The sequence below is a fragment of the Gekko japonicus genome, unplaced genomic scaffold, assembly GCF_001447785.1.
Source record: "Gekko japonicus isolate JY-2015 unplaced genomic scaffold, Gekko_japonicus_V1.1 scaffold132, whole genome shotgun sequence".
In the NCBI taxonomy this organism is placed as follows: domain Eukaryota; kingdom Metazoa; phylum Chordata; class Lepidosauria; order Squamata; family Gekkonidae; genus Gekko; species Gekko japonicus.
The window spans coordinates 312,450-325,296 of NW_015173677.1; the positions used below are offsets into that span (position 1 = coordinate 312,450).

A 12,847-nucleotide genomic window follows, 5' to 3' on the forward strand; every position below is an offset into this window, starting at 1 on the left:
TGAAATATGTGCCTGTTTGATTGATTTCCATCCCACCAGGGCACCTAATACAGAAATTGTGAACCCTGTGGTCGACCTTGAATCCGGCCTTTCCCCCCAACTTGCATCACTGAAGGCTGACAGACCGTCTGTTTGTGCATCCACCTTTAGCACTAATTTTTCACTTGCTGTGCCCTTAAGGTACCGGAGCACTCTTTTTGCTGCAACCCAGTCTCTTTGATAAGGACATTGACATTGTTGACACAACCAATGCACAGCTATAGAGATATCTGGCCTTGTGCAGCATGACAAATACAGTAGAGACCCAACCAACGATTGATATAACTGTTTGTGAGGAAACATTTCTCCCTGCTCCTCTTTTAGGTAGTTTACTGTTACAGGCGTCTCAGTAACGTGAGCTTCACTCATGCCAAACCTTTCAATGAGCTGCAAGATCTTTTGCTCTTGGCAAAGAGTGTAATTACCTTGTTCATTCTTGCTTATCTGTACACCCAGATAACTCTGTATTTCGCCCAGATCCTTCATGTTAAACACTGATCTTAATGTTTCTGTAAACCAGTCCAATTGTTGTTGTGACGTGTACAATAAACAAAGGTCATCTACATAATAAAAGAGCCAGTAAAGCTGTCCTTTTAACTCTTTGCTGTATAAACATGGATCAGCTATACTCTGTTTGAAACCTTTATTTACCAGAGCATTATGAAGACATCGTCCCCATTCAAACGCGCTCTGCTTTAACCCGTAAAGAGCTTTGTTTAACCTTAGAACAGATGTATCAGACCCTGAATGAAACCCAGGTATCTGTTCCATGTAAATTTCCTCTTTCAAAGGAGCATTCAAGTACGCGGTTTCAATATCAAAGTGTCTCACTCTCATCCCCTTTGCTGCAGCCGCAGCCAGAGCAACCCTTATTGTTTCATTTCTGACCGTGCTTTGAAAAGTTTCATCATAATCTTGATATTGCCTCTGATCAAAGCCTTTACCGACCAGACGTGCTTTGTAGAGCACCTCACCATTCGGCTTGTGTTTTAACTTGTAGAGCCATCGACACCCAATTGCCTTCCGTTCCCTAGGCAACTCAGTGGGAGTAAATACCTCGTGTGCTCTGAGAGACTGATACTCAGTTTGCATTGCTGCTTCCCAAGCCTGGCGTTCGGTAGCTGCTAGAGATAACACTTCAGTGTATGTTTCAGGTACCTTTACAAATACATTATTTATACCATATCTCTGAGGTGGTATTCCCTTAGTAATTCTTGTAGACACTCTGGGTATTTGTGGAGAACCTGAACCAGTATCAGAGACTTGCGGTGCTGCTTCGGCACCTTCCTGCTTCACCTCTGTTCCCCCTGTACTGTCAGTAATTGGTAACATGATCTGCTGGGGAGTTTCATTAGCATGAATGTGTGACCAGTTGGCATTCTCGCAAAAATTTGCAGACCTGCTGAATACCAACATGTTGTGAGCGTTCACAAAACGATATGCTTTCATTCCAGTTTGATAACCAATGAAAGTTAATTTTTGTGCCCTGGGACCTCCCTTTCTTCTTTGCTTTAAAGGTATGTTCACCCATGCCTTTGACCCAAAAATTCTTAGGTGCTTCAAAGAAGGATTTTTACCATAGAGAGCCCTATAGGGAATGTCTTCAATTGTTCTACACCAAACTCTGTTGACATTGTAGGTGGCACATCTCAAGCACTCTGCCCAAAAGGACTTTGGTAAACCAGAATCTAATAACATAGAGTGCATCACCGTTTGTATAATTCCTGCTCGTCTTTCCACAATGCTATTTTCCTGAGGACAGGCTGTATTAGCCACTCTGTGTTCAATACCTTGTGCCTTTAACCATTTTTGCAAATCAGTAGCCATAAATTCACCTCCAAAATCAGTTTGAAGCTGCTGAATTTCTGTTCCTAACTGTTTTTGCACCTTTTTTGCCCATGTCTTAATTAATTCACATACCTCTGATTTCCTCTGCATAGGAAATGACCAACAGTACCTGCTGTGGTCGTCAACAATCAAAAGCCCATATCGTTTACCCGATAAGCTATTTTGATAGGGTCCTATTACGTCGGCGTGTACTAGGGCCAATACTTTATCTGTGGACCTTTGACTAGCCTTAGCTACTGGGTGTGTGCGTGATTTACTCTGCTTGCATATATCACAGTCTAAGTACATTTGGCATTTCTTTAACCTATCATGCCCTAGACATGCAAACGTTTTCTCTAATGTTGAGAATGACATGTGCCCCAGCCTTCTATGGTACATGTGGATACATTCATCATGCAATGCTTGATTGCTAATTACAGTTTTCACTTGCCCTGGAACGTTATCAAGAATATATACACCATTCTCCACTTTGCCAGTGGCAAGGACCTTATCTGCCTTCTGTATCACACATTGCTGTTCAGTAAATGTTACCCTGAACCCAGCTTTAGTTAATTCACCGATGCTTAATAAGTTGTGTTGGAGGCTAGGAACGCATAACACATTTTCAAAAGCATGATTCAAACAATGAAAATAAATTGTTCCTTGCACATTTGCTGATGCTGGTGCACCATCAGCCAAACTCACGTGTGCTGGACTAGCTGGCTGAGAGTCAGTCAGCAAGCTTGCGTCCCTTGTGAAATTCTGGGATGCGCCAGAGTCCAGGACCCATTTGTCCCTTTCAGAAGACCCTGACGCTGTCACCAATGTTGCTTGATGGGTGGCCACATGTTGAGGCTTGACACCGCCTCCGTCCTTGAGAACGTTGGTGGCCCTTTCTTTCTTCCGCGGGCAAAATCTTTTGATGTGGCCGGTTTCATTGCACAAAAAACATCTGCGTGCCTTCACGTGTAGAAGCGAAGATGCTTTCTCATCCTGTCGCTGACTCGTATGCTGCAGGCTGGCTAAACACCTGCTTTGGTTGGCTTGCTTCCCAGAATAGCTGGCTTGCTTCCCGGAGTAGCTGGCTGCCGTCCCGGACCTGCTGGCGTTGTTCCCAGGATGGCCGTTTGCCAACTCCCTCTGCCGGCCCCTCTGTTCGGCTTGAAGCAATCTTCCGGTCACATAATCAATTGAAAGATCCTCGGGCTTTACCCCTTCTAGAGCTGCCAGGGTCGGCTCAAAGGATTCAGGCAAAGAGCACAAAATTGTGTAGACCTGGTCTTCTTGAGAGATTTGTTTGCCCCTCTCAGTAAGAAGTTGAAAGCACTCATTTAAAGAGTCTAAGTGCCCTCTTAAATCATCTCCTTCTGCCATAACAGTCCTGTACAATCTCCTCAGGAGGGTAATTATTGAGCCTGAGGTTTTTTGTACATAAATATTTGCCAGAGCGTCCCATGCCTGCTTTGCCGAGGTCTTCCCAAATAGATAAACCAGCTGTGAGTCCGATACACTCAAGACTATAAAAGCCAGTGCCTTGTCTATTTGTATTTTCTCCTCTGGCGTGGGAGCCGCTGGGGGGGCTGAAACAAATGTCCACAGCCCTTCCTTTACAAGGAAGTGCTGCATCTTCATAGCCCACACTGTATAATTGGCGTAACTCAGCTTTTCAACAAACACGGCTGTTGGAGCCAAAGCCATGCTGATAAGCTCACCGGTTCCACTTGGTATCTGCTGCTGGACGGCGTCCTCTGTCTCTCCCGCCTCCTCCGAGCCGGACTGGGACGAGCTGTCGTCCGTGGACTGTGTTACTGCCTGGAAGACGTCCTCTTCCTCCTCCGAAGACATGCACGCTGTAGCTCACCAATTTGGACCTGGCAGACTTCCTCAGCTCAGTGCAGCCTTCTCCAACTGTACTCCAGCTCAGTAGCGCACCTCTGGGCCCATAACCCTGACGGCATGCGCAGAACGTCTGAATAATAATGATATCAGGATGCTGTATCTGAGCTATATACAGTGGCTTTTATTTACAGTTATTTACACAGTCCATTCCACCATGCGGTATCCCAGGTTCATAGAACTGACCGACAAGGTGCTTCGCAATACACTCTTCCACTGGTGTGGAACACTTGCCTCTGGACTACATTACATATATACAGTACTTGCACCAATCAGAGTCATTTTGCCAACTCATGGTGACATAGTTAATTAGCTGATGCAACCTAGTGCAACTTGCATCTGGTGACCCTGTCACATGACAGTCTTACCTGTCACCCAGATCAGTTTAATCTGACATGTGTGCATCATTGGCTGTCATCTTGCATACATATAATACAATATGCCAACAGTGCGACCCTCCTGAAGCTGTGCACTTGGTCGAAGAGGACGACCATCCCAGATAGGAGTGTACCGTTCTTCAGTCAAAGGTATACTGGACTCTACTGTATGCAGGCCTTTTCTGCCTCCAAAACGGGCCCAGGACATCATTACCCTCATCCAACTACTTCGCCACCAGGGGTATGCCTCTGCGAAGCAGGTTCAGCATCTCCTGGGGCTGATGGCAGCCATAACAACGGTAATCTTGTTTGCCTGGCTACGTATGAGACGTCTTCAGCTGTGGTTTCTCAAAGTATTTCAACCTCAATGTCACTCTTAGTCCCATCGTTTCTTCCTTCTGCCCCTGGTTCTCACCTCCCTCGACTGGTGGGACAACCCACAGAAGCTTGTGGCTGAGGCACCATTCCACCCCCCCACCCATTCACTGATGATCACAGCGGACGCATCCTTTTGGGGATGGGGAGCACATCTGAATGGACTGTGTGTGGAAGCTGCTTGGGAGGCCTCAATGGCCGGCAAGCATATAAACTTCCTAGCCACCAAATATGCCCCCCAGTTCTTTCTTCACCTGATCGCCCACCAGATGGTGGCGATATTGACAGACAATACCACAGCTTTGTGCTATCTCTATCACCAGGGCAGCACAGTCTCCAGAAGTCTGTGCAGGTTGGCATTAGAGATCTGGGACAAATGCCAGTCTACGGGCATTTTCTTGGTGGTGGCACATCTGGGCTCCCTCAACATAACTGCAGACTTCCTCAGCAGGGGAGGAGCATCCCTCCACAAGTGGGAACTCAACCTGAAGTATCTTCAATGGGTGTTCGACAGGTGGGGGCATCTGGATGTGGATGTATTTGCGACACGACAGAACAGAAAGTGCTGTCTGTTCTGCTCCAGGGCAGGGATGGACCCTCTATCGCTAGGGGACAGACTTCTATACCCGTAGTACCACCAACACCTCTGTCTCTTCCCACCAATTCCTCTCCTCACCAGAGTGCTTCACAAGATAACGTTGGAAGTCCCTCACTGTATACTCATGACCCCATGGTGGCCCAGACAACATTGGTTCCCCACACTACTTCATCTCTCCAAGGGCTCTTTCATTCATTTCCCGATGGCACCGAACCTTCTCCTGGCACAGTAGAGCCTGGTGCTTTATCGCGATGTCCCGCATCTCAAACTCACAGTGTGGAGGATCCTGTGAGGCTGAGTGGAGCATGTGTTACTGAACTGTCATAAACTCTCCACTCGCAAATCCTACAAGGGGAAGTGGGCAAAGTTTTTATCCTCCCTCACTGAGGTCAGTCTCCCATCTCCTCCTTCAGATCCTGTTGCTATTTGTAGTTTGGACATGGGTCTCAGTTACATGCCCGTTTGAACATGGGTCTCAGTTACACGTCCGTGAGGGTGTACCTGGCAGCAATCTCAGCACATAACCCCCAGATTGATGGCCATTTTGTTTTCTCGCACCCACTTGTTAAGCGTTTTTTGAAAGAGCTCATTTGCCTCTTCCCACCGTTGCGGTGCCCCACCCCAGCTTGGGACTTACTTCTAGCGCTAACCAGACATACCTGTAAGCCCTTCAAGCCAATGGCCACATGCAGCTTACAGCTCCTGTCATGGAAGACAGCTTTTCTAGTGGTCATAACATCCTCCAGGCGTGTGAGCGAATTTTCGGCCTTATGCCACAATCCACCCTACCTAGTTTTTCACCATACAGGTGTTACATTGGCTCCGGATGTTTCTTTTCTCCCGAAGATCATTTCAGAATTCCATTTACAGGTGGACATTGCTCTTCCTGTATTCTTTCCGGACCCTTGGGATGACTCCGAGCGTCAGCTTCATACGCTAAATGTGAAGAGAGCTTTGCTGTTCTATCTGAATAGGACCAAGAGGTTTCGTAAGTCACCTTCACTATTTGTCTCCTATGCCATGCCCTCGCTTGGCAACAAACTGTAAATCACAACGACTGTCTAAATGGATTGTGGAGACAATCAAGCTTTGCTACCTATTGGCTAAAAAACCACTTCCGGTGATGCTTCATGCGCATTCCACGCAGGCAGTAGCCACGTCCACAGCCTTCCTGAAGGGCACGTTGTTACCTGATATCTGCAATGCAGCAACCTGAGCTATGCCTCACATGTTCGTGAGGCACTATGCCCTAAATGTGCATCATCATCAGCATTCTGTGGTGGGATGGTCCGTGTTGCAGTCGGCATGTGTTTGAGGACCTCCAGTTCCCTCCTCCAGGTAGGTGTGTGTTTTGCTTGCTTCTCTCCCAGAGGTGTGATGCACAGAGAACATGAAGAAGATAAACAGGTTGCTTACCTGTAACTGATTATCTTCGAGTGGTCATCTATGCATTCACACCACCCACCCTCCTTCCCCTCTGCTGTCGGTCCTCCAAGTTGGTTTGTGACTGGTGGCAGTGGTCAGAAGGAACTGGTGAGATTGTTGTGCCCCTTCCCTAGTCATGTGCACTGGAGCCCTGCACGTGATGGAGGAGTGGGTGCGAAAACGCCCTTTGCTTCTGATTTCTACCGATTGGGTTCGGCACAGGCGCACTATATCCCAGAGGTGTGAATGCACAGATGACCACTCGAAGATCATCAGTTACAGGTAAGCAACCTGTTTTTATCTTCCATTCTTAATTGTTTTCAGGGGAATGGTAGCATAGTATGTTTGGTGCTATATTCACAGCAGGGTGCCAGTTATGGTCAAGAGGAGATGGGCAGATTCCAAAGTTTGTTTGTTTAAAATAATTGTATAAGTCCTCTCCACTGACAATGTCTAAGGCAGTGTCCAATTCATAAAACTAACTCATCTCCAAAATTCTTGGAAATGATGTATGATTATGGCTTATAGGTATGAACAGAACTGGAGAAGACAACTTAATCAAATGATAAACTATTTTACAAAAATGTTGTAATGAATCTTTTCTCTCATTTTCTAAATGCAGATAATTTTTATACAGACTAAGTGATTTTGATAGAGGTTGGGGCTGAGGATAAATTGAAGCCAGATTTGTTGTAGGGGGATGTAAAAGGTTTCCTAGATGTCATTTACCTATAAACTGTCTGTCTGCTTGTAGGAAAATTATATAATTCTGCAGAATCTGTCGTTTTCATGCAAATACAAAGTTACAGTCCAACCAACAAGGTCCAAAGGCCGGTTGAAGTCTGAAAGTATTTTCTTTACTACTCCATCTTGTTCTGATCTTAAAGGGAAAAAGCACATGCATATAAGCTGTCCTACTGAAGGCGGTAAGTAGATCTCCAACATCCAGAGTTCATTTGTAGGCACTCATGTTGGTTCTCTAAAATGTTCTGAAAAATTCAGAATAATTACAGAGGAGTTATTTCATATGGTAACTGCATATCCAAATACCATTATCTAAATTGCATGCTATTGTAACATCAATATGATTTCATATCTTCTCTACTTTACTTTTTCAAAGTAACAAAAATTACTATAGTATAGTATAGCCTACAGAGAGGACACTTGTACAAGTAAAACCCCTCATGTGGTAATAACGTAGAATTATGTTAGAGTTTAGGAATGCAGCATCTTTCCTTTACCTCTTTCCAGTCCCTATGTAGTCACTGAAATGCATTTTACAACATTTATGTGTAACATAGAAGCCCTGTCCACATGTTACAGCGAACACACATATATCCTGTATGCGCAAGTGTACATCTTTGGTGTTTGTTTTTTTTTAAATAAAAGAGCCAATGCATTTTTACTTTACAAATGAAATCAGGGACCAGTACCTGAATCAATGTGGAATTGTGTGATAGGCAGGAATTTATCTGGTTTCCTTGTTACCTGAAACTACTTTGGAGTTGGGAGTAAGCAGTGAAGTGGCTAAGTTTGCGGATGCCACCAAGTTGTTCAGGGTGGTGAGAACCAGAGAGGATTGTGAGGTGCTCCAGAGGGATCTGTCAAGACAAAGCGAGTGGGCATCAAGATGGCAAATGAGGTTTAACATGGGCTAATGCAAAGTAATGCACATTGGAGCCAAAATCCTAACTATAAATAAACATTGATGTAGTCTGAACTGGTGGAGACCAACCAGGAGAGAGATCTTGGAGTCATGTTAGATAACTCACTGAAAATGTCAACTTAGTGTGCAACACCAATAAAAAAAGGAAATGCTATGTTGGGGATTATTAGGAAGGGGACTGAAAACAAATCAGCCAGTATCATAATGCCCTTGTATAAATCGATGACGCAGCCTCATTTGGAATATTGTATACAGTTCTAGTCACTGCACCTCAAAAAAGATATTATAGCATTGGAAAAAGTGCAGAAAAAGGCAACTAAAATGATAAAGTGGATGGAACACTCTCCCTATGAAAAAGTTTAAAGAGGTTAGGACTTGGAGAAATGACAACTGAGGGGTGACATGATAGAGTAATACAGAATTATGCATGGGATAGAGAAGGTAGAGAAAGAAGTACTTTTCTCCATTTCTCACAATACAAAAAATCGCGGGCACTCAGTGAAAGTAATGAGGAGTAGGTTTAGAACACATAAAAGGAAGTACTTCTTCACCCAAAGAGTAATTAACGTGTGGAATTCACTGCCACAAGAAGTGGTGGCAGCTTCAAGAAGGGATTAGATAAACGTATGGAGCAGAGGTCCATGAGTGGCTATTAGCCACAAGGTACAGATGGAACACTCTGGTTGTGGTCACACGCTCCAGTTGGTACGGAGGGGAAGCAAGCCTGTTTCCTACAGAGGAATTCGACTCACACATCCTTTGTAGCTGTGGGCTCAACCCATCACTGCCTGATCAGACGGCACATGGCCGAGTGTTGGGGTTTTTTTGCCTTTTGTTTCCCATGCACATAAATGAGGAGAATCGCACCTCTGCACTGAGGGTTCCCTATGGAGTATGCGATTATGCACAGACTGTGAAGGAGGGGGGGAAACGGCACATAGTTGGGATGGAATGATCAGACCATCCCTACGGCTTGAGAATGTGCTTGAGCGATCAGATGGGAAAGTCCATCCGTAGCCTGTCAAAACCAGTTAGAGCCAGACTTTCCCTGGTGTCTTTTAACTCCGCTTTTGGTGACGGAGCAGCACGGGTTGCCAATGACTGTGGGATGTTTCTCAGATGTTTCTGTCTGATTGTGCTGTTTAGATCCATCAGGCATTCACAGCTATGTTGGATCTAAAAGCATGTATGATCGCAGCCTCTGTCTGGGGCAGTGATGCTGTGTATTCTTGGCACTTGGGTGGCAACAGTGGGAGGGCTTCTGGAGTTCTGGCCCCACTGGTGGACCTCCTGATAGCATTTATTCAACAGTATATGGAAAACAGGAAAAAGGTGAACTTTCTCAGAATGCTTTCTCAGGTTGATTGTTAGGGGGACAGAAGAATGATGGATTGCACAAATTAGGCATTAACATAAACAGGATTTAACCCAGATCTCAGAAGTAAGCAAGATATTTGTTTGTTTATTTAAGATATATCTGTGCATCCTCTTCAGAGCCCTGCTTCAGGTAGTTTGCAATTAAAGCAACATAACAATAGAAGCCCTTTATAAATAAGCCATTGGACACAAATAACTATGCATGAAACAGAAGCAGGCCATTTTAAAGGCTGTTTTATTTAAAAATAAATAAAAAGGAACATAAAAATGGAACAGTAGAAGTTACATGAAACATGGCTCATTGCAGCAAAGACAACTACAAAACAGACTTGAGTAATATCTGATGGAATGCTTCTTCATTTGTGGCCATTTTAACTAAACATTAAATTGAAATTTAAAGCAAAGTAAACAGAACCAAGATAAGATTTCTTAAGAGGAAATGGATGAAGAGTGGTAATGTATTCAGGAAGGAAAGAGGAAGAGGAGATAGGTTCAGTAGTACATTACTTGCTTCAAATGCAAACTAAAATGAAATAAGAAAATTTTTAAAAATCTAGATTAAGTAAGCAGATCCAGGTCCAGCATCTGCTGGTAAAAGATCCCAGGTAGCACATGTTAAGAAAGATCTTTTTTCTAGACACCAATTGCCAGTTAGAATAGACCATACTGAGTAGATGAGCCATTATCTAAATCCATGGAAAGAATATATAAAAATAATCCAGGCATGCAGAGAAGCAAAAGAAAAAGGACACAGTAGGCAGAATCCTACAAGTCATTTTAGCGAAGTTTGAAGACTTCTTCCAAGTTAAATCGCTGTTCCTCTGGCAGAGTTGTAGGATGCACATCAGGATTTGATCAAGCAGGAGATGTTGGTCTATACAAAAAGGAGAATCTGGTAAAGGAAAAACCTAGGCTGAAACAGCGCAGGTCAAAAAGAAAAAGAAGATCCAAACGGAACAGAACAGTGCAGAGAATGGAATACATTCATTGCTAAATTTTGTATTCTTAGATATCTGAGAGGAAAAACTGCTAAAAATTTAGATAATCCACAAATGTTAAAACCTTAAGATGTCAAGTTGCTATCTGTGTATCTGTTTTTAAAAACTCTTTTTGAAGCCTTGACAGAAATTCTAACACCTTATTGCTTGTTGTTTGTTTCAGCTTCACTTGTCCCCAAAGTGTTGGCAAAACCCGAGAATCTCTCAGCCTCTTTCGTTGTTCAGGCCATAAACATTACTGGCCACTTTTCCTGGAAAATATCGAAAGAAAATCTTCACCAGCCCATGACAGGTTTCCAGGTCACTTGGGCAGAGGTCACAACAGAAAGCAGGCAAAACAGTTTGCCCAACAGTATTATTTCCCAGTCACAAATATTGCCAGTAGTAAGTGTCTGCTGCTTTACAGATGTGGGGGAGAGCTGATTGGACAGTTGTGTGAGATCAATGATGATGAAATTTTGGATCTATCCAATACCATTTTCCTCTTGGGATAATAACTCCTATTTTCCTTTAAGGATCACTATGTTCTGACTGTGCCCAATCTGAGGCCATCGACCCTTTACCGATTAGAAGTCCAAGTGCTGACAACAAATGGAGAAGGACCGGCCATAATCAAATCATTCCGAACACCTGATTTGCTGACATCTCCACACAGTGAGTGTTGACCAGCTACAGCTATCGAATGACTCATGTGTATGCAGAAGGAGAGTTGTTTCCCTCCTTTGCACACACAAAAAGTAGGTAGAATATCAATCTGTATGGTACTGCTTGGTTTTAAAATATATGATATACCTGAAATCCACAACACTTAATAGTGGCTATGCTGTAGAAATTTTTACCTAATTTCCCTGTGTGGTCAATCATCTCTTTTACATACCCCAATGAGCAGCAATAAGGCTGTTCAGATTGGAATAGGCTGAGGACAGGAAAAAAATCTGATATCTGCAAGCCATAGTGAGCCTACTCTCAGTCCTCATAGTAGAAGAATGCAGAACTGGAGCCCTTAAGTTCGTTACAAATTGATATCAGCTCCTTCCAACCTCAAGTCAGAATTATCTAGTTTCTGGTCACTGATCCTTATCTCACACAAACTTACTTGGTGGCATCAGAAGTACAAGAGAGCTGAATTTTCATCCTGGGTTAGATCCTAAGCAACATGAACGGACTTGAATATACTTGAAGAAGGAAATTTCCCTGCCTTCCTCTCCCATTTCAGTCTTCTCTAGCTCCTGAATTTATGTTCCTGCTAGTAAGTGGAACCCCAGGAACAGTATGAAAGGCAAAGTGCAAGTCTGTAGCGGAAGGTAGAATTGGGAAAAATTTCCCTCCCCCTCTGCAAACGAAAATGTCATTCCATTACAGGAAGCTGCTGTTCCACTAATAGTATAGCACTTTAGGAGCTAAACCCGTTTACTACTACTACTACTACTACTACTACTACTACTACTACTATTGGTAGTTCTTTTGGTAGTGAAATACAGCATTACTGTTTCTACAAACATTAACATAGGGTTTGGGGTTGATTTTTTAAAAAACATATAGTTACTTCAGCAATTGTTCATTTTTAGGACCGCATCTGAAACAGCACCATCCACATCACTACAAGCCACCACCTGAAAAATATTAAAATTCATTGGATCTGTTAGCTGGAAAAATTATAAACTGAGTTCTTACAGGAAGATCAGAAAAATGCACATATATTGAAGTACAGAATGACATATGCTTCTGGTGGATGGATTGTTTAGATACATCTACATCATATGGGCTAAAGGAAACATGTTTGTACTAATGCCAGGTTGAAGTGTCATGAAGGGATCAACTGTATTCATGTAAAAAAAGATTTGTCATCTGTGAAAAATAAAAGTATCTTAAGTATAGTGATTTAATGTCATCATAGACTACAATGTGTGGCATTAACAGGTTTTTTCAGTCTTTTCAAATATTCTTGTCCTACCCTGGTTTTTCAGAGTTTTTAAACTTGATGTTATTCAAGATTTCTCAGTTGAATCATTAGTAGATGAAAAAAATCCAATCTGGCATAAATTGCAGCAACAAACCAAACTTGTAACTAATGATGCAAATTCCTTATGTTCATATATTGGCTTTATAAAATCCAAACCAATGCATGACAGCGGAACAGAAGAAATATAAGATTTTTAAAAAATATATTGGAGAATGTCCAAAATTTGGTAATTATCAGCTTTTACATGTGACATTCATATGTGAATGTTGACATTTCCAGATAACATTTGCAGAAAGTCAGTGCATT

The 12,847-nt window shown here is 43.1% G+C and overlaps 1 protein-coding gene across 1 annotated transcript in view; it reads left to right on the forward strand.

Moving 5' to 3' along the window:
- ANOS1 (anosmin 1) overlaps positions 1 to 12,367 on the forward strand; it is a 152,380-nt gene extending 140,013 nt beyond the window's left edge. The window contains exons 11-14 of the mRNA XM_015422969.1: positions 7,292 to 7,463; positions 10,742 to 10,962; positions 11,094 to 11,232; positions 12,147 to 12,367. Coding sequence (XP_015278455.1) covers positions 7,292 to 7,463; positions 10,742 to 10,962; positions 11,094 to 11,232; positions 12,147 to 12,205 — 591 coding nt within the window. The 3' untranslated portion in view covers positions 12,206 to 12,367. The remainder of the gene's footprint in view (positions 1 to 7,291; positions 7,464 to 10,741; positions 10,963 to 11,093; positions 11,233 to 12,146) is intronic.
- The last annotated feature ends 480 nt before the right edge of the window (positions 12,368 to 12,847 follow it).